The sequence below is a fragment of the Schistocerca cancellata genome, chromosome 6, assembly GCF_023864275.1.
Source record: "Schistocerca cancellata isolate TAMUIC-IGC-003103 chromosome 6, iqSchCanc2.1, whole genome shotgun sequence".
In the NCBI taxonomy this organism is placed as follows: Eukaryota; Metazoa; Arthropoda; class Insecta; order Orthoptera; family Acrididae; genus Schistocerca; species Schistocerca cancellata.
This window is the reverse complement of record NC_064631.1, coordinates 438,310,055-438,332,802: the sequence shown is the minus strand read 5'-3', so window position 1 is coordinate 438,332,802 and position 22,748 is coordinate 438,310,055. Positions and strand designations below refer to the sequence as shown.

Sequence of the window (22,748 nt, the reverse complement as noted above, 5' to 3'; positions counted from 1 at the left end):
TTTACCCTGAAGAAGTTAAGTATTTGCATAAAAATTAATCATTAAAGATAAATAAATAATGATGTCTAGATGGAAAATGATATAATTGTAGACAAATAAGATATATTTCAAAAAATTGTATTAGATAATAAATTTTCGTACCAGTAATTGACGTATCTTTAAGAAAGAACTATATGTAAAAAAGAGGCATTTGAAGTAGCTTACACAAGCGAATATAACTAGAGAAATGTTTCACATTCGCAAGCAGAAAAATCACAGAAGAAATGGTATTCAAATAATGAGTCATGGCGTTCAAAGAGCAGAAAATGCCAATACGTCTTTGAAATAGAAACGATCTCTGCCGATGTGTTGCATAAGAAACTGTATAAAAGTAAAGTACATGCCATGTGCGAAGAGAATCACATGGAATATTAATTCAACACACGTTTTCCCGCAGAGGTAACGCTCATACGAAGTGGCTCACTAAAGTTGAGGCCATAAATGATTAATACAGCATTGAGAGATTATCCAGTTGAAGACAGGTATCTGTCGGCAGAAATGTCTAGAATGTCTGTAATCCATAGATTTTTTTGTTAGAGACAGGTAATTAGCAGTTGAAGACTATACGCTTATTACAATGTATCTATAGGGAAACAGAGCTGATTACCTAGAGTAAGAAAGCAGGCGCTCTTGATTCAAAACATCGTTTAGAAATAACTCACTGATGCGTAAAATGTATTCGGCGCCATTAAATGAATGTGAGAATTGTCGCCTTCTGTGTTTCTCCTGTGGAGCAATGTATATTAATAATTCCGCATCCCACCACTTGCTCATTAACGCCGTGACAGTATGCAGCCACAGAAAAAGTGCGTTGGGAGTGCCTTATAGAAACATTTCTCTCCTGTACATTCACGCATTTTTGTTTCCATGCTTTAAGAACAATAGGACTATCACTTGGAAGATACTGACTACTAATATTTTAACAGCATTTTCTTCGTATAAGCTAGGGAACATGTGAAAATGAAGTCATTAGCAAGGCATTGCACTCACGGTTTTTTTATTTCTGTATAATCTCGAGTCCGGTAATACGTGTGGAAAGAACATATTACTTAAAAATCAAATCCACAGACGAAAAAGAATGAAGTTTCCCATTGGTAGTTCTTACACTGTGTTACGTGGAGGCTAATTCCGTATTGCAAGCAATAAAACGCAAAATCCAGGCATGAAAAAATGTTTCAAGATGACGGTAAAAGGATGTAAATTTTTGGAAACTGGAAATTTGTGGTACGGTCTTATGGGACAAAACTGCTGAGGTCATCGGTCCCCAAGATTACCCTACGCACTACTTCATTTAACTTCAACTTACGCTAAGAACAACACACACAACCATGTCCGAGGGAAGACTTCAACCTCCGACGGGAGGAGCCGCGCAGCAAGGATGTAAATAATAATGACATAGAAAAACAACTCGATATTAATAGCATTAGAAATGTAGCCAAAGATATGGGAATTAACTTATAACAAGAATCAAGAATGAAAGAAGGACTCACACAACTAGGAACTAGAAACAAAAAGGCGAATAACTCAACGCAGACCGAAATAATGATGGGTACCATAACATACATATGCAAATTATTTGAAGTGAAGAAGATTTTCGGTATAGTCATAATCAGATCTGTGTAGAACAAAACCTACATAAAGAGCGAATGTTGTTGAACTAAACCAACTCAATTTGTATGAAGAGATAGTACACAGGAAACAACTGATACACATGCCATAAGAAATTATAAGAAAACATACACATTGGCTCTTCAAACAAGTGCTTCATTGTGTAAATACCAAACTGAGAAACGCTTAGAGCCACTTACAAAGAGGAAATGAATGCCGCCAGGTAGAGCCACAACAACTAGGGTATCAAATCTAATACTGAACGTCACGAATATGACAGTTACACGTTAAATAGCAATGTTAAATATCGATCATATAATCAAAAAGGTAAAAATGAATTTGCAGTTATAGATTCATTGGTATCAAAGCAAGATAGAAGCTGATAACATGCAAATATTGATGCTACTGATTAATCAAGTGAATTAAAGGTGCATGAGTGATCGCATATTAAAAACACTAGTCAAAGAATAAACTGATCTGCATTATCTCATGTTGTTGTTGTTGTTGTGGTCTTCAGTACAGAGACTGGTTTGGTGCAGCTATCCATGTTACTCTACCCTGTGCAAGGTTCTTCATCTCCCAGTACCCACTGCAACCTACATCCTTCTGAATCTGCTTAGTGTATTCATATCTTGGTCTCCCTCTACGATTTTTACCCTCCACGCTGCCCTCCAGTACTAAATTGGTGATCCTTGATGCCTCAGAACATGTCCTACCAACCGATCCCTTCTTCTAGTTAAGTTGTGCCACAAATTTCTCTTCTCCCCAATTCTATTCAATACCCCCTCATTAGTTACGTGATCTACCCATCTGATCTTCACCATTCTTCTGTAGCACCATATTTCGAAAGCTTCCATTCTCTTCTTGTCCAAGCGATTTATCGTCCATGTTTCACTTCCATACATGGCTACACTCCATACAAATACTTTCAGAAACGACTTCCTGACACTTCAATCTATACTCGATGTTAACAAATTTCTCTTCTTCAGAAATGCTTTCCTTGCCATTGCCAGTCTACATTTTATATCCTCTCTACTTCGACCATCAGTTATTTTGCTCTTCAAATAGCAAAACTCATTTACTATTTAAGTGTCTCATTTCCTAATCTAATTCCCTCAGCATCACCCGACTTAATTCGACTACACTCCATTATCCTCGTTTTGCATTTGTTGATGTTCATCTTATATCCTTCTTTCAAGATACTGTCCATTCCGTTCAACTGCTCTTCCAGGTCCTTTGCTGCTGTCTCTGACAGAATTACGATGTCATCGGCGAACCTTAAAGGTTTTTTTTTTTTATTCTTCTCCATGGATTTTAACACCTACCCCGAATTTTACTTTTGTTTCCTTTACTGCCTCCTCAATATACAGATTGAATAACATCTGGGATAGGCTAAAACCCTGTCTCACTGGGACCGATGACCTATGCAGTTTGATCCCTTTAATCTTCAAACCAACCAACCAACCTGTCTCACTCCCTTCCCAACCACTTTTTCCCTTTCATGCCCCTCAACTCTTATAACAGCTGTGTGCTTTCTGTACAAATTGTAAACAGCATTTCGCTCCCTGTATTTTACCCCTGCCAACTTCAGTATTTGAAATAGAGTACTTCAGTCAACATTGTCAAAAGCTTTTTCTAGGTCTAAAAATGCTAGAAATGTAGGTTTGCCTTTCCCTAATCTATCTTCTAAGATAAGTCGTAGGATCAGTATTGCCTCATGTGTTCCAATATTTCTACGGAATCCAAACTGATTTTCCCCGAGGTCGGCTTCTACCAATTTTTCAAGTCGTCTGTAAAGAATTCGCGTGAGTATTTTGCAGCCATGACTTATTAAACTGATAATTCGGTAATTTTCACATCTGTCTGCTTCATTTACTGCATTTTTATATTTTCTCATTCATCAGTTAAATTCAATATACCTGATACGACAGTGGAATGTATACACACGCTGATGGCTCAAACCATTGTAGCCATCTGGACTATCTTTGAAATGCAATAGAGTAGCAATTTTGAGTGTCATTGGTTCAACATGTCCTTGGCAGGCTTCCGGAGATATGTGACGCACAAGCCACGCAATTTCCGTACATTACAAATCGGTGGTTTGTGGCCGCGAAGTTGGCGCCCGATAGCGTCCCATATGTGTTCCATTTGGCTCGAATCTGATGAATTTGGTGGCCAAGACATCAACGTGAGATCACTTTCACACTCCTTTAACCACTGTAGCACAGATCTGGCCCAGTGACACTGCTGGCTATCTTGCTGGAAGAGACCATCGCCGTCAGAAAAGATGTCAAGCATGAATGGATGGGGCTGGAACGCAATCATTCTCAGGTAGCCCATAGCTGCTATTGTATCTTAGATTACTAACACAGGTCCCATGGAAGCCCAGGTGACCATCTCTCGTAGCATAATACTGGCCCCATTCGCCTTCGTCGGTGGCGCTGTGCATGTTACCAGCTGCTGTCCGCCCAGATGATAGCGAATTCCGACACGATCATCGACCTGTTGTAACAGGAAACATGATTGATCCAACAAGGTGTCACGTTTCCATTGAGCCATTGACCCTGTGTCCACTTCCATCGCAATTACCGTCGTCTGTAGGTCGACATGGAAACACGTAAGGATCGTTTGCTGATGAGTCACTTGTTCAACATGTGGGGCGGGAGGTGGAATTATTTGTGAATATAATAATGTTTTGTTCGTTTTTACCGGCCGATGCACCATATGTGGGGTGGCTGGTTGAAATTAATACTTGTTAATAATATTTGGTTTGTAATGTAGAAAAGATGCAATTCCCTGCCGTTTAACCATATGTGGGGCGGCGGGTGGAATTAATTGTTATATAAATGTTCCTATTATTTATACTGTCTTTTGCCGTTCTCAACACTGGCTCTCTAACTACAATATTGGCAACCAGAAAGTGATTAGCAAAACGTGAAGCCTGTAATTAGAATTCCTAGTGCCCACTTCATCTGAGAAATACACTTATAGCTACAGCTTATAGCTCTGAGGAATTAGGAGATTGTCTGGGATTCATAAGCAAAAACGATCCTGTAAAAAACGTTCGCTATATTCTGAAAGTCACAGATCAAAAAAAGGAATCCACACAATCCAACTGCCAGAGCAGTTCAGAGTCTAATGCGCTGATGCAACTATAACTGTCCAAATTAAATGTTTAAGTGAATGCTCGCCATAATTTGATGATAATGTTCATCAAACGCCACGCTAAATAATGGTAGAATGTCTGTCCCGCGGCGGCACGTGAAACTACGACATACGCCAACTGAAGATAGATCATTAAAGTCATCCCATAATTAACACTTCACTCGAAAATGATTTCATGGTTACGCGTATCCCGAGTAACTTATTACGGCATCCAAGGCTGTTTATAGCAATGATACCGACGCGACGCGACTCCCGACACAGATGGTGTGCTATTCAGCGTCTGGAGAGAACTGGGGCCTTCCTTCTCTCGCGGACTCGCGCAGCGTTCTTATATATAAAGCTGCGGTGCGGACGGCTAAGGGAACGCCTGATCAAATCGGCTCTCCCGACTAGCCGCTGGGCTAGTAATGCACCACTTTAAGTTATTGAATAAATCATCGCTTCCTTTGCTGATGGCCGATGAAGCTCTCAATTTAAATGTGAGTTCAGCACAAAGATAAGTAATCATAATAAAAGTCTGACGTGGCTAAGTCAAATATTTTGGGCGAGAGAATTAATTTAATTACACTACACGCAGTAGATGAGCTCTGAACTTGCCCTTTGGAGATACGCTATCGCTATAATTTTATAGTTATTCAACTGAAACTTCTCACATCCTTATGATTATAGCGGATCTCCATTCTACTTAAATTTAGACATCCTAGCCTTATTTATTAGCCTACTTAATCTATCTTGCTTCCTTAACTTTTAAGACAAAAACCAGAAAATATTGAATTTCAACTAAAATCTTAATTTGTGAGATCCAGAAGACTGTTTCTACTAAATTAGTATGAAAAAGGAATCTAAATATAAATTTTTAAGTCTCTAGCTCTTTTCTGTTGCGCCAATGATTTTTACAGAAAAACTTCCAAATTTCGAAAATGGTTAGAACTGATATTCAACACATATTGATTTAGTATTACTCCTGACATGCTAGAACCGTTTCAGGTTATTTACTTGATTTTTAAAGTATTGCGCAACATTTATGACGTCAGAGCTAGATACAGCGGACTAGGCTGGCACACAATGGAAAGACTGATGAGAATTTTATAAGGCGTGAGTAGGCTGCTTCCCTACAAACAGTCTGCACTGAACGGTGTGCTCCAAAACACTTTTGCCTGCGCCATCACCGTACCGTGCCGTCAAATTCACTACAGATTGCCTCCTACCTTACTTTACGCTGAGGTCGTGCTAACAGCCTCCACGGTTTCTGATGAAGCGTGAACGACCAACACCGCCGTCCTTCAGTCACTTTCGATGGGTGTTCACGACAGAAGCATCCGGACAGCCGACCATCTTCACCATCTTCGGGACGCTTGTTCCCAGGCAATGGACCATAGCAATCTATCCTTTGTTAAAGTCTCTTATGTCAGTCAATTCCCCATTCGCCTCTGGTCCGCTTACATAGTTTCCTTACTATGTCACAAGCCTCCAACGCCACCAGGTGGAATTCAGTCTAGATGTCGGCAGTGGTCATAATATTTTGGTTCATCAATGTGTGTGCATTTTACAATGGTACCTTCAGTTGAAGTATATACGTTAGCTGCTACATATGTACTTTCGGTTTTACCATAGATCTTATGTTGACGATGCCGAAACCGGGACATTCAAGTGGAGATCATAAAAGGAAAACGTTGGTGAACAATACAGAGTTTCTGTAAATTTTGACGGCGTTGTTGCGTATATCCAACGCAGCACGACTCTGGTGCGGGTATACAAGCAGCGATATTTAGGCAAGTGATTAGTGTGGCACTTGTGCCTTTCCGACGTGCATGTGGTAAATGCTGCAACCTAAACTATGGCGATGTTATTTCCAAATACGTTCAAAAAGCACTAATATGCAGTTATTCTTTTCTTGGCTTACGAAGAACACACACTGGTAGACATTCATGGAGAACTAAGAATTTGTGTAGGGTAGAATGCCTGTTGAAATGTACCGTTGTGGAATGTTGTGCCAGGTTCCGTGCGATTCCAGACAAGACGCCGGTCGATCTGGGAGGCCACTACTTACTGATTTCAAGAAACCTGGTGTCTCCATCATGAGGGAAGGTGCTACGCAACGCTGGGAAAATTACTGCGTACAATTAAGGCCAAACGTCCAGCCAAATTCCAGCGAGGGATGCCGCTGTTTCATGATCACGGACGTTCTCATACCGCAAATGTCGTAACACAGAAGTGACGTCATCTCGAGCGAGACATACTCGAGAAGCCACCCTATAGTTCTGATGTTTCGTCATGCAATTATCACGCCAGCGGTTCCTTAAAAAAGAATCCCTTGAGGAATCTACGACTCCTGTCGGAGGATACATTAAATGTATTCACAACTGCGAATAATGACAGCCATCAGCTGTAGAATGGAATGACGACAGCGAAAATTTATATCGGACCGGGACTGGAACCCGAATTTCCTGCTTATCACGAGCTGTGTGGGGTTCATAGTCGCACATCTTGTAGGCATCTTTTCAAAAGATTGGGATTTCTTACAACAGCCTCACAGTACATTTACTCACTGATGAAATTTGTTCTCAACAACATGGACCAATTTAAAAACAACAGTGACATTCATGATTATAATACCAGAAAAAAGAAAGACTTACACTATCCTTTACTCAACCCATCTTTGGCACAGAAAGGGGTAACATATGCTGCTATAAAAATTTTCGACAAATTACCAGATGAAATGAAAAGTCTGACAGACAGCATAAAATAGTTTCAAAAATAAATTGGAATTATGTCTGTTTGACAACTCCTTCTATACCATAGATGAATTCTTGAATAGGAATAAATAAATCTATAAATATAATATTTGTGCCATTTAAAGGAATGGGGTAAATAATAGACATATTAATCTTTAACTCTGTATTGTAATATATATATATATATATTACAATAAATCTTGTTTCATATGTGCATTTGTTGATTTGTTGTGCACTTGACACGTTCCACATCATAAGGGCTACAGTACCGTGTCTTCAATGGAAGACGCAATCAGCTAACTAACTAACTAGCTGTTGGTTTACCATTTTTGTTTTGTTTTTTGATGATGTCGTTTTGTTGTATATTGTTCGTTGAGGTTTTTCGGAGCGGACTTCCGATGACACCCGTTCTGGTTCTTCGTTGCTCCGTTCACTCAGTTTTTTATTACAGAGGTTAGATAACCCTCTGATCGAACACGCTCCCGGTGCCTACTTGACTATCCGTGCTTGACTCACAGCCGAATCCAAACTTCCATATGTCGTCATCCAGGCGTCTACGACCTGGGCTCGTACATCCATTATATGTATTCCCACAGACGTTGTATATCAAAGTCGCTTTCCCGGACATGCATGCATGTCCATAGGAGCTTCGTACTGTAATCAGAATTACGCAGGCACTGCAAAATCGTATTTCTCTGCCGACATTGGGCAAGCGACTTTCAAGTACAGCGTTTGACCTGTACGGGAATATACATAAAGGATGTAAGAGTCCAGGTCATAGACGCCTGGATGACGAGATATGTAAGTTTGGATTCGGCCGTGAGTCGTGCACGGATAGCCAAATTGTGAGGCGACCGCTCCCGGTAAGTGGGAAATCCGGGTTCGAGTCCCGGTCCAGCACATTCCATTCTACAGCTGATGGCTGTCAGTAATCGCAATAATCGCAATTGCGAATACATTGAATGTATTTCATAATGGCTGTAGTCGCCGCAGAGCCTGTTCCTTTGGACGTGCATGCATGTCTGCACCTGTCAGAGGAGGATGGGCAGCAGGCAGTTGCCGATTTTTTCATGCAATAGGACACGATGTTTTACCAAACGGGTATCTTCAGTCCGATGCGTCGGTGGGAGGATTGCCTCAATGCTAACGGCGACTTTACCTGATTGGCCAACTGATTCTGGACTACTCGGTCTTCTAATGGAAACTTTGTGACCACCCCTTATAGTAAATACGAAATCTGTCGCCGATATCTAACAGGAATTTTCAGCTTCTGCTACTAATTGAAGAGTTTGTGGATACAAAATTATTTCACTTAATCAACCAGCAACTCACAATAACCTGGCTAACGGAAAACCTAAATAACTCCAAGAAGCGAGCTGAATCCCCCTCAGGATTTTCTCCAAGCTGTTACTCTTCTATTCCGCTCACGGCCACTGGACACATTCAGTTTCTATATGAAGATGGTATCTGTTCTTTCGGACAAGGCTTACCAACTAATGATCTTCTTCAGTGCGGATCTACTCACATTGCTCAAACTCTTACGGGAATCGGTAGATTGACTGCCGCGAGTAATGAGTATAGTGGGCAGGACCACTACAGATGTAGTGTGTGAACACTAAGTAGGAGATGTGGGCCTCAAGGGGAGCGTGCCAGAGACAAGTCGCTGCAGTCGCTCTATCCTCAGTGTCCTCGGTGGCTCAGTCGAAAGCCGGCACGGTAGCTCAGCGTGTTCGGTTAGAGGGTTAGCTCCCCTCTGTAATAAAAACAATGAGTTAATGGATGAACGACGAACTTAAACGGGTGTCTTATGACGTCCTCCACGGGCGATGAAACGAACGAAAACGAACAAAAGTGAGATTTTAAAAAAAGTCAAATAGAGCGTCTGCCCTGTAAGCAGGAGATCCCGGGTTCGAGTCCCAATCGGGACTCTGTCCCTGAAGTTATTTCTGGGCGCTTTTCGTTGTAATATGACGATCTGGTCAAGAGCACTATTCCACTAGACTGTGTTTTAAATTATTTTTATTTGCACTTCTACTTCTTATAACTGCCCAGCTGTCCCTGTTGGTACTTACCAACACTTGTAACCAGCTAACGGTCTGGATTTCATTGTAATTTTAAAATTCTATTTCTGTTGGTCCACTGTCATCTACTTCAAAAACTTTTTTCCAGTGATGCTGATCTCGACGAAACAAGGACGTTGTATCGGCATCTATTATTACGCAGGATGGTCAGAAACAGTCTAAAAAGCTTATACGGGTCCAGCAGGGTAGGTTGTGCTGAGAAATAAACGGCAAGATAACAATTCGATACCTTTGGAGATAAGAGAACCACTTGTATGAACATCAAGAGCCCAGATGGAAAGCCAGTTCTAAGCAAAGAAGGGAAAGCAGAAAGGTGGAAGGAGTATATAGAGGGTCTATACAAGGGCGATGTACTTGAGGACAATATTATGGAAATGGAAGAGGATGTAGATGAAGATGAAATGGGAGATACGATACTGCGTGAAGAGTTTGAAAGAGCACTGAAACACCTGAGTCGAAACAAGGCCCCCGGAGTAGACAACATTCCATTAGAACTACTGACGGCCTTGGGAGAGCCAGTCCTGACAAAACTCTACCACCTGGTGAGCAAGATGTATGAAACAGGCGAAATACCCTCAGACTTCAAGAAGAATATAATAATTCCAATCCCAAAGAAAGCAGGTGTTGACAGATGTGAAAATTACCGAACTATCAGTTTAATAAGCCACAGCTGCAAAATACTAACACGAATTCTTTACAGACGAGTGGAAAAACTAGTAGAAGCCGACCTCGGGGAAGATCAGTTTGGATTCCGTAGAAATACTGGAACACGTGAGGCAATACTGACCTTACGACTTATCTTAGAAGAAAGATTAAGGAAAGGCAAACCTACGTTTCTAGCATTTGTAGACTTAGAGAAAGCTTTTGACAATGTTGACTGGAATACTCTCTTTCAAATTCTAAAGGTGGCAGGGGTAAAATACAGGGAGCGAAAGGCTATTTACAATTTGTACAGAAACCAGATGGCAGTTATAAGAGTCGAGGGGCATGAAAGGGAAGCAGTGGTTGGGAAGGGAGTAAGACAGGGTTGTAGCCTCTCCCCGATGTTATTCAATCTGTATATTGAGCAAGCAGTAAAGGAAGCAAAAGAAAAATTCGGAGTAGGTATTAAAATCCATGGAGAAGAAATAAAAACTTTGAGGTTCGCCGATGACATCGTAATTCTGTCAGACACAGCAAAGGACTTGGAAGAGCAGTTGAACGGAATGGATGGTGTCTTGAAGGGAGGATATAAGATGAACATCAACAAAAGCAAAACGAGGATAATGGAATGTAGTCGAATTAAGTCGGGTGATGTTGAGGGTATTAGATTAGGAAATGAGACACTTAAAGTAGTAAAGGAGTTTTGCTATTTGGGGAGCAAAATAACTGATGATGGTCGAAGTAGAGAGGATATAAAATGTAGACTGGCAATGGCAAGGAAAGCGTTTCTGAAGAAGAGAAATTTGTTAACATCGAGTATAGATTTAAGTGTCAGGAAGTCATTTCTGAAAGTATTTGTATGGAGTGTAGCCATGTATGGAAGTGAAACATGGACGGTAAATAGTTTGGACAAGAAGAGAATAGAAGCTTTCGAAATGTGGTGCTACAGAAGAATGCTGAAGATTAGATGGGTAGATCACATAAATAATGAGGAAGTATTGAACAGGATTGGGGAGAGGAGAAGTTTGTGGCACAACGTGACCAGAAGAAGGGATCGGTTGGTAGGACATGTTCTGAGGCATCAAGGGATCACCAATTTAGTATTGGAGGGCAGCGTGGAGGGTAAAAATCGTAGGGGGAGACCAAGAGATGAATACACTAAGCAGATTCAGAAGGATGTAGGTTGCGGTAGGTACTGGGAGATGAAGAGGCTTGTACAGGATAGAGTAGCATGGAGAGCTGCATCAAACCAGTCTCAGGACTGAAGACCACAACAACAACAACGTTAGACATTTTCCGAGTTAATTAACATTGAAGTTAGCCAGTCAGGGTGTTGCGTGCAAATTCAAGCTGCCCCTTCATTTGGTTTCCTAATACACAACAAGAGGAAGATTCAAAAACTGGACGAGGGATGGTAGTAAAGATCGAACCCAAGCCAAAGGCTGAGCAGTCGCTTGTGCTGTGATCAATGGTATGAGAACAACTGACACTAATTGAATCTGGCAGGCCGGTTGAATTTGCGCGCATAGTGTCTGATTGGCTAACTTCAATGCTAGGTAACTCGAAAATTTCGCAGCTTCCAGTTTTTTTTTTCTTAACAATTTTTTCCGAGCGAAACCGACCCTGAAACACACTTATAAGCTTTTCAGACTGTTTCTGACAACTGCACTTGAGTATGGGCAGTTCCCAGAAGTAGAAGTGCAAACAAAAATAATTTAAAACACAGTCTGGTGGAATAGTGCTCTTGACCAGATCGTCATATTACAACGAAAAGCGCCCAGAAATAACTTTCTGCTATCATTGTGCCCTTTCTGCCAGACTTCAGTGTAAATTTCAGAGTTGGCATAATATTAAATCTACTCACGACGACAATAAGAACGGAAAGTGTCATGAGATTTTGTCAACCATGAGCAGGGACTCAAACCATGAATCGTGCTCTCGTGTGTAGCTGAATTTCTTGTGTTCGGACTCAAGGGGGCCTTTCGAGGCAGCGAATGCTCAGTTAGTGAGCACACATCTCAGTCATTAACGTACCGTTTCCAACTTTTATTCCCAGGGCTTATCCACTGCAACTTCTGCCTGCCCGTTGTCCAGAGGCGGCGGCCATCATGCTGATGATCCTCAACAACCTAGACCCGGCGGTGGCGCAGTTCCCACACGAGCTCGTCACCTACGGGGGCAACGGACAGGTCTTCTCCAACTGGGCACAGGTGAGAGATACTTTTATACACGCTTGTTTGAGTTCTTGAGGCCAACGTACACACCGTTTCTTAATACACAATGAAATAACTAGAGAACAAATGACAGTTCACAGAAAACCTGAACAACCTAGGTTGGCGTGAGCAAACGAAACTGATGGTCGAAGAACGATACCAGAAAGTTCGTAAGCCGACGCAAGGTCGTAATCACCACAGCAACAAATAGTTCTTAAAGGAAGCCGAAGTCCAAATGGTGGGCCTCGAGGATGATGTGTACAGTCTTCACTCGACGAACGATGTGACTGTATAGATGCTGACCACTGATTTATAAGGGCATTCTGGCCTCTAGGTGGCAGGAGCAGATGACTGGCCGGAGTGCCACCTACCACGAGTTGCTGGGTCCACAACCTCTTTGTCTGTCGATAACGTCGATATATTCCTCAACGATATCAACGTAGCTGTCCGGGTGAGATACAAGAGAGACCGTAGTCTGGTGCCCGGGTACTAGAACAAACTATTCTACTCTCACCCACTTCAAACCTTGTAAAGCGTCTTCACTAACCATTTGCCCAACTCACTTCGCATTACCACGTCTACAATGGTTTCCGTGAATTGTAGAGAAATCATGACCACAGCAATGACGAAGAAAAAAAAGCAAGTAATTTGAAGAAATTGTGATAAATGGTTGATTACACAATGCATTTGTTTGACTTGGCTTTCTGATTTTCATTGCAGTCATCATCAATAGAATTTGTGGTATACTGAAATAACAAGAAGATGGTTACGAAGCAATAAATTCAGAACTGACGCAGTTTAGCCAATTACAGCTTACCGAACATTGATTATATAATGAGTCACGGACTGATGACCATAGATGTAAAGTCCCATAGTGCTCAGAGGCATAATGAGTCACGTGAAGATTTCATCCGTTTCACTGCCACAGACGAACAGCCAGACGTCTTGAAATTTCTCGACCTTGTCAGAAACACGAAGGCTGACGTTTTCGAGCTTGACCAGAAAATCATCGACATCTTATACGGAGTAGTAAATAATACGTACGATCCACAGGAAATACATACGTAACAAATCAGAAGTTCACACTCTGGAACAAGGCTGTTAACAGGTACTGTAAGATTCAATTAATAAAGTAAACAGCCAGTCGGTTGCCGGAAGTTAATTTATTTAAATTTTACCTAGGTTTCGACACTGATATGAGTATCTTCTTCAGATGTACCTTACGTTATCTGAAAATTATAACAAAACAAAAAATAACTTCTAGCTATATGTTATGATGTAAAATAATTAAAATTCCCAGTTGGAAAATGAAGCAACAACTTACTTGGATAGATTAATTAAATCTGTTTACATAAATCACGACCTAACCACGTCAGGCCACAAGCAGTACAAGCAGTAGCCATCATACGATCATTAACAATGTAAGAATAAATTACATACAGCGCTTCCGTAAAGCACACCGTAGAACGCGACACAAGAAAAGTGTTTATCGCTAAAATTGTCATGCGATGGACTGTCAATATTTTAAATCTGACAAACTGGAAGGGCATTTAATATTAGGTATAAAGAACAGGTAAAAAAGCTTGAAAGTGCATCATTTTACATTCGCAGAACACTTGTTAAGATCGGGCCATAATCCAAAGAACCGAAGAAATTGAGATCTTGCAAAAAGGAAAGAAAGGACGGAGATGAGTTATATTGAAAGATTTAGAGATTTTTAGGTACACGATAAGAAAAGACGGCCTCCTTTTAAATGAACACTTACAATTGAGAAATAGAGGCTTCTTTAATAATTTCAAACCGTTACTTGCGACTATGTAAATATTTTGCGGTTCCTTGTTGTCTGAATCACTTCCTCTTTCGAAAGCACTGTCTTTTTCATAGACAATATCCTAATATTTTCCATCAGTTCCACTAGACGACATTTGCCTTTACTAGGCTGGTTTGCAAAAAATTGGGAACTCATATTTATTTTTCTGTGACGTCATACTTAGAGATTTAATTTCCTCTACAACTCCTCACCAGAGAAGCATGTAGTTTACTTGTAATATATATTTTTGTACCTATATATTATGATAAATTGTATTAGTTAGTTCATTTAAGATCAGATGATACTTTTTTGTTTTTCAGTTCAATTGCCTGTTATTACTTCATTCACTGTTACGCTGTTTTGTACTAGTAGCAACATGGAGTATTATCTGTTTGTTACAAGGGTATGTCGGTGCAGAAAGAGATAAATATTATGTTATGTGTCGACAGAAGTGCCGACACAGTGTTATTTAGAAGGGCCGAATAGGCACGCTATCAGCTCACCCAGAATATCGTGAAGTCTGAAACAGGATGCTCAATGAATGCTAATAAGAAAAGTACGTTGCTTTGGGAATACTTAACTTTAATGCATCCTTTTGGTATACATCGTTTATGGTGAATACAAGTAAGACTCTCTCCAGATATGGTTAACTGCGCCTTGCTAGGTCGTAGCTATGGACTTAGCTGAAGGCTAACTGTCTCTCGGCAAATGAGAGGAAGGCTTCGTACGTCTAGTCGCTAACAATGTCGTCCGTACAACTGGGGCGAGTGCTAGTCCGCCTCTCTAGACCTGCCATGTGGTGGCGCTAGGTCTGCAAGTACTGACAGTGGCGACACGCGGGTCCGACATGTACTAAGGGACCGCGGCCGATTTAAGCTACCACCTAGCAAGTGTGGTGTCTGGCGGTGACACCACATATTACATAGCTGAGCTCTCTGTTACTGTTTGTACGGAAGATACAGAAGTGACATAGAGTGTTTACAGAGGAAAACACTGGATTTCTTAAAATGGAACTATTGGGTTCCAGAGGCCTTTTCACGTCTGATTTATCAGTGATGTATATAATATGCAGACTGAAGCGTCGGATGAAAATTTGTGCCAAGGCAATGATTCGAGGCAGATGCACTAACCACTACGCCATCCTGGCACAGGGTCTTCGCACAACTCTACGGACTGCCGTAGCTCGCTTCCCACCTCAGACCAAATTCCCGTTCTCGCCTCAGCCCACTTGGTATTCCTCCTAAACTCGACCAGCATTCCAGAGGGTCTTCAACAGTATTGGAATAGCACTTCACCATCCCTCGTTTTTATCGATGCCGAGGTGCTGTCCCAACACAGTTGCAGAGTCTGTGCAATGCTGTTCGAGTTTAGGGGGAATACCAAGTGGGCTGAGGCGGGAGCGGGAATTTGCAGTAAGGAGTAAGGCGCATGCAGTTGTACAAAGGCAGAGTGTGAGGGTGCGTAGTGGTTAGGGATCAGGAGACCCAGGCATGAATACTGGTCCTGCCAAATATTTTCATTCGTCGCTCCAGTCTGCATATGTACATCATTGCATTTTTGTCACTTACAAATAATTACATAAACTAAAACACAGGGGAAACAGAGAGACATTTAACAACTTATGAGAATTAAGGTGAATTTACAGTTTTCATGTGGTATTTGTAATGATTTGAACACAGTGAAGTAAAACTTATGGCTTATGCGGATGATACACTGTTGCTGAGTGAAACTGAAGAAGAACTGAAAGACATGTACAGACCTCTCAGGCACAGTGTCAGCAAAATGGGGATTTTGATTAACCAAGAGAAAATAGAATATATGGAAATAGGTTGAGTCATAAACCCAAACCCTTCCTTTGAAATTGACCAACATTCTAAATTCAGAAAACTTCTTCAGTTTAACTACCTCGGATCACGTTTCAACAGTAAAAATATCATAACAATGGATATAAACGAAACAATAGCCTCAGGGTCAAGATGTCTGTATTCACTAAGCAACCCATTCAAAAGTAAAGCTTTGTCAATCACCACAAAGATGAATATATACAATACTATCATCTGCCCCATAGTACTGTACGATTCAGAAAGCTGGACGCTTACAAAGAACGAAAGAGGAAAACTGAATGTTTCCGAAAGAGAAGTAATGAGATAAATCTTGGGACCTGTGTTGCAGAATGGTGTATGGAGAATTCGAAAGAACAAGAATATTTTTCAGCTAATGGAGCAACCCACTATCATCCAGAAATTAAAAAGTAGGAGACTGCAATGGGATGGACATGTGGCTAGAATGGAAAACAACAGAATCACCAAAAAAGCATTTGAAGGAACTCGCCAGACAACAAGACCATTGGGCCGACCTCGTACAAGGTGAAAAGATGACACAGAAAAGGACATCGCAGCATTAGGAATTTGCGCAGGGTGGAGAGAGACTGCGAGAGATGGAAGGTGGTGGAAGCAGATAGTTGATGCAGCGCGTGGGCTACAGGGCCTGTGGTCGCTGAGGATAAGAGGAAGAGGAAGATTTGCAATGAAAAGTTAATCTAACGAAGGGTAAGAAGAAAACTGAGTCTCATCATTTAATAGTATACTGCATTCTGTATGATGTGTTTGTTGATTTCATTTCCTGTAGGGCAGTCTTTCTGCTTTTCTTAACAGAATGTCACACTTCACAGTCTGCATCATACTAACGGTTTTCGGTTAAAAATGATCAGAAAAGGTTGAATATCCAGTTTTCCTCAATTTCAGATAGCCCAAATACGACAGCACTGCTTGACTGACCAATATCTACTTTTTGACACTGCTTGCATGTGATTCTCTATACACTATCCTGTGCCAAGAGATGTAATTATATATGTATTATAATCAGTGGCATCATTACAACACTTCCTTGCGGTACACTTGAATCTACCTTTCAGTCTGTCGATTTTGTTCTTTAAGAACGACGTGTTGAGTTCTATCTACGAGGAAGTCCAGAACACAGGCATGGTGCCCGGTAAGCTCGCCGTTTATTCACTAAAAGGCAGCACGGAAATGTACTGAATAGCTCGCGGAAATCAAACCGAGCGAGGTGGCTGAGTGATTAGCACACTGTACTCGTATGCGGGAGGACGACGGTTCAAAAAAAATGGTTCAAATGGCTCTGAGCACTATGGGACTTAACTTCTGAGGTCATCAGTCCCCTAGAACTTAGAACTACTTAAACCTAACTAACCTAAGGACATCACACACATCCATGCCCGAGACAGGATTCGAACCTGCGACCGTAGCGGTCACGCGGTTCCAAACTGAAGCGCTTAGAACCGCACGGCCACACCGGCCGGCGACGACGGTTCAAAACCACGTCCGGCCATCCTGATTTAGATTTTCCGTTATTTCGCTAAATCACTTCTGACAAATGCTAGGATGGTTCCTTCGAAAGGGCACGGTCCATTTCCTTCCCCATCCTTACCTAATCCAATGGGACCGATGACATAGCTAGTTAGTTAGTTAGCTAGTTGGTTGCGTGTTCCATTGATCAATCGCACGGTACGGTAGCCGTTATGATGCGGAACGTGTCAACTGCACAAGAAATGCACATACGAAACAAGATTTTTTAATATATACATATATTACAATACAGAGTTAAAGAATAATATTTCTGTTATTTATCTCATTCCCTTAAATGGCACGAAATGCATATACTACATTTATAGATTTATTTATTCCTATTCAACAATTCATCTATGGTATAGAAGGAGTTGTCAAGGAGATATGATTTCAATTTATTTTTGAAGATATTACTGCTGTCTGTCGGACATTTTATTTCATCTGGCAATTTGTCGAAAAATTTTTAGCAGCTTATTTTACCCCTTTCTGTGCCAAAGATAGGTTGAGAATCACCTATATCAAAAATTAAAATGGATCCGCTGACAGAGGCCTGGGGACAGTCAGTCATTTGGTCCCATTCCCCCAGATCAACCAACCAATGTCCGAAACTCGTGGTCTAGTGGCCAGCGTTGCGGTCTCTGGATCATGGGGTCCCGGGTTCGATTCCCGGCCGGGTTGGGGATTTTCTCTGCCCGGGGACTGGCTGTTTGTGTTGTCCTCATCACATCATCATCATCATCATATGTGACAGTGACTAGATTGGGTTGCATAAAAAAATTGGACTGTGTTAACATTGGGACTTTGTACGGGCGCTGATGACTGCGCAGTTGAGCGCCCCACAAACCAAACATCATCATCATCATCATTATCAACCAACCAACCGAAAATCGAGGAAAACGGCAGGAGCGGGTTGTCTACGGCGCATGGACGAGCATAGTGAGCTGACCGTCGCCAGGCCTCTGTCAGCGGATCCATTTTAATTTTTGATATAGGAGATTTTCGTTCTCCAGAAACGTGAGTGCAAACCATGTTCCATGTTCCAAATGCTTGTGATTCGAAGAGCTTTACGACTTTGCTTCACTAATATTATACAGGCTATTATAACTGATTTTGTAGAGAAGTAGGGGAAGCGGTGAGTTTCTGTATGTACCGCGTGTCGTGTGCAGTTCTGGCTGGTGATGCGCTACCTGTCTTCGCTGGAGCGCGACCAGACGCTGGTGCTGTACTCGGGCCACCCGCTGGGGGTCTTCCCGTCGCCCGCGTCGGCGCCGCGGCTCGTCATCACCAACGGTATGGTGGTGCCCAACTACTCCACCAGGAAGCACTACGACGACATGTTTGCACTCGGAGTCACCATGTGAGTACAGAAAACATTCCACTAGCTTTTTGGTTGTACGAGGACGTGGTGAAAAGTAGTACCTCCGAATTTTTTATGCTGTTCTCAATATCGGTTGAGGCATTACACGTCATCTACAGCGTAACAGTTATTGAACTACACGAAATAAAATCGTCATAACTTCTGAACCGTCTGAGTTACGAAGTTCAAATTACACGATTGGCCGCGGAGCTTGATGGGAATTATTATGAGCATTGTTGTTTGGTTTAGTGACGAAGCTCACTTTCATTTGGATGGGTTCCTCAATAAGCAAATTTGGCGCATTCGGAGAAACGAGAATTTTCATTTTGCGTTCGTGAAGTCTCTTCACCCTCAACATGTGACTATGTGATGTGCAATGTCCAGTCATTGAATAATCGGTGCGATATGCCTTGATGACACAGTGACTACCGAATGGTAGTTTTGGAAGATGATGTCCTCCCCATTATCCAAAGTGACACTCATTTCGAGACGATTGAAATCCCTGAGCTAGCAGTACAGAGAGGATGAGGTTATATTTGTGGAAAGGGGCCAAAATAAGTTACTGTCAGTTGCTCTCAACATACAAACTTTATTTGTTAAAATACACAAGCAAGAATCAAAAACTCTCAAGGTTTTAACGAAAGACCTCCTTTGATTTGGGTTAGATCGGCTGAAGGCCACATCGAGAATCCAAGGCACAAGGCCTAAGCAAGGAATTGAGATACAGGAGTTCTTATGCAGGTTTCACTTCTTCAGAAATTTTTTTTATCTTCAATATAAATAGGCTGAAGTCTTTAGCTTAAATTTTTCCCATACAACTTGGCTGAAGGCCACATATTAATCAAAACCAGTGTTACGGCTTAAGGCCGAGACAAAGATTTTCAATGTTTAAATAGGTTGAAAACTCGGCTGGAGGCCGCATATCAACAAAACAAGTTAACGGCTTAAGGCCTAGGAAGAAGAGCTTTCAATTTGAAAAGGCTGAAGGCCTTATCTTAAAATATTTCGTGTAAAACTCGCCTGAAGGTCTCATACTCAAAACAACAATCTTATGACTTAAGGGCAAGACAAGGATTTTGAAGTTTTAATTTAAGGGAGATTACAACTCGGCTGAAGGCCACACACCATGCAGAAAACAATTTTACGGCTTAAGGCCTAAAAGGAAGAGCTTCTAAATTTCAACGAAAATAGGCTAAAAGCTTTATCCTAAAATGCTTCACATAAAACTCGGCTGAAGGCCACATACTAAACCCAAACAGTCTCACGCCTTAATGCCCAGACAAAAAATTTCAAATTTTTAATTTAAGCTGAAAAACTAGGCTGAAGGCCAAATACAAATTAGAAAATATTTCTTATGCCTTAAGGCCTAGACAAAATTTTTCAACTTTAGATTTGAAAAGGCAGAAAACTCGGCTGAAGGCCACTACCAAACAAGAAACAATTTCTTTTTTTTTACGACTTAAGGCCTAAGAAGAAAAGCCTTGCAATTTTAATAAGCTAAGACTCGGCTGAAGGCCACACAGAGTACGTAAGACTAAAAAGGAAATCAATATGTAAAACACAAGGAGCGGCGCTCAGAAGGTGCCAAGGGTCGACCTGGGAAGGTAACACTAACGCACGGTTAGGTGAGATAGGCAGCCAGAACGACAACCTCTTAACCGGAAGGCAACCCAACCGAAAGCCAGCCGACGAACCAACCAACAAGATCAGTTCTGCTCCACCCGACCAGCAAAACGACAACAAGATGTCAATAGCACAAAGTTCTGGATACTGGTGCCCAATACAGGCAAGTCAGAATAGACGCCCAAAACTACCAACACCACCTCAGCCGTCGAACTACACGCCGTGCTCGACAGCGTCAACATGACGAGGAAAATACACTGCTGAAAACTAAGTCAACGACCAGGGCAGGTCGTGGCAACGTCAACGGCCACAAGGCAGAAGATACCGGTGGTATACTTCATTAATGAAGGAATGAATTAAACCAAGTTAAACACCACACAGGAAGACGGCTGCAATTCTAGTCGACTTTAATGCACATATGTTGTTGCTCGCGGGAATCTCCCACAAAGCGCCAACCATGATCAAACGAAGAGATGTGATAGCAGTTGGGGCTTGATAATAGGTTAAGTGAGCACTCAACTTAAGTGTGCAGAATCGGTGGGCGACGATCTTCCTAAACCACGTAAGAAGCGCCTCACAACTCCAACCGCACGTGCACGCCGCCAGCGGCTCTGGCCTGACTCCATGCCACGGAGACGTCCACGCTACTCTCCCCACCGACTGCCATGCACAGCACACGCGGAAAATATAAGCGCCACACCAAAGATAATACAGCAGTACTAGCGCATTCTGGCTCTAGGGTACACAGAAACCATTGGCATGGGCCTCTATTGGCCGCCATATTCTCCGGATCTGAACAAATGCGACTACTTTTCGTGGAGATGTATTAAATGCAAGGTCTACAGAAATAACGACAAAACCATTGCTGAGCTGAAAACAGCAATCCAGGAAGTCATCGGCAGCGTCGATGTCTCGACACTTCAGCAGGTCATGCAGAATATCGCTATTCAGCAGCGCCACGTCATCACCAATGATGGCAAGCATGTCGAACATGCCATAACCGAAACCCGAACATCTGTACTGACTTTTACATGTTGAGTAAAGTGTGTGCACGCAGATGTTTGTAACTAATTTACGTAATTTTCATATACACTCCTGGAAATGGAAAAAAGAACACATTGACACCGGTGTGTCAGACCCACCATACTTGCTCCGGACACTGCGAGAGGGCTGTACAAGCAATGATCACACGCACGGCACAGCGGACACACCAGGAACCGCGGTGTTGGCCGTCGAATGGCGCTAGCTGCGCAGCATTTGTGCACCGCCGCCGTCAGTGTCAGCCAGTTTTCCGTGGCATACGGAGCTCCATCGCAGTCTTGAACACTGGTAGCATGCCGCGACAGCGTGGACGTGAACCGTATGTGCAGCTGACGGACTTTGAGCGAGGGCGTATAGTGGGCATGCGGGAGGCCGGGTGGACGTACCGCCGAATTGCTCAGCACGTGGGGCGTGAGGTCTCCACAGTACATCGATGTTGTCGCCAGTGGTCGGCGGAAGGTGCACGTGCCCGTCGACCTGGGACCGGACCGCAGCGACGCACGGATGCACGCCAAGACCGTAGGATCCTACGCAGTGCCGTAGGGGACCGCACCGTCACTTCCCAGCAAATTAGGGACACTGTTGCTCCTGGGGTATCGGCGAGGACCATTCGCAACCGTCTCCATGAAGCTGGGCTACGGTCCCGCACACCGTTAGGCCGTCTTCCGCTCACGCCCCAACATCGTGCAGCCCGCCTCCAGTGGTGTCGCGACAGGCGTGAATGGAGGGACGAATGGAGACGTGTCGTCTTCAGCGATGAGAGTCGCTTCTGCCTTGGTGCCAACGATGGTCGTATGCGTGTTTGGCGCCGTGCAGGTGAGCGCCACAATCAGGACTGCATACGACCGAGGCACACAGGGCCAACACCCGGCATCATGGTGTGGGGAGCGATCTCCTACACTGGCCGTACACCACTGGTGATCGTCGAGGGGACACTGAATAGTGCACGGTACATCCAAACCGTCATCGAACCCATCGTTCTACCATTCCTAGACCGGCAAGGGAACTTGCTGTTCCAACAGGATAATGCACGTCCGCATGTATCCCGTGCCACCCAACGTGCTCTAGA

At 42.6% G+C, this 22,748-nt stretch overlaps 1 protein-coding gene across 1 annotated transcript in view; it reads left to right on the top strand.

The window, feature by feature from the left end:
• The window catches only part of LOC126088372 (urocanate hydratase-like), a 398,618-nt gene that overhangs the window by 36,476 nt on the left and 339,394 nt on the right, over positions 1–22,748 (top strand). The window contains exons 3-4 of the mRNA XM_049906510.1: positions 12,327–12,480; positions 18,825–19,015. Of these exons, the coding sequence (XP_049762467.1) occupies positions 12,327–12,480; positions 18,825–19,015 (345 nt within the window). The remainder of the gene's footprint in view (positions 1–12,326; positions 12,481–18,824; positions 19,016–22,748) is intronic.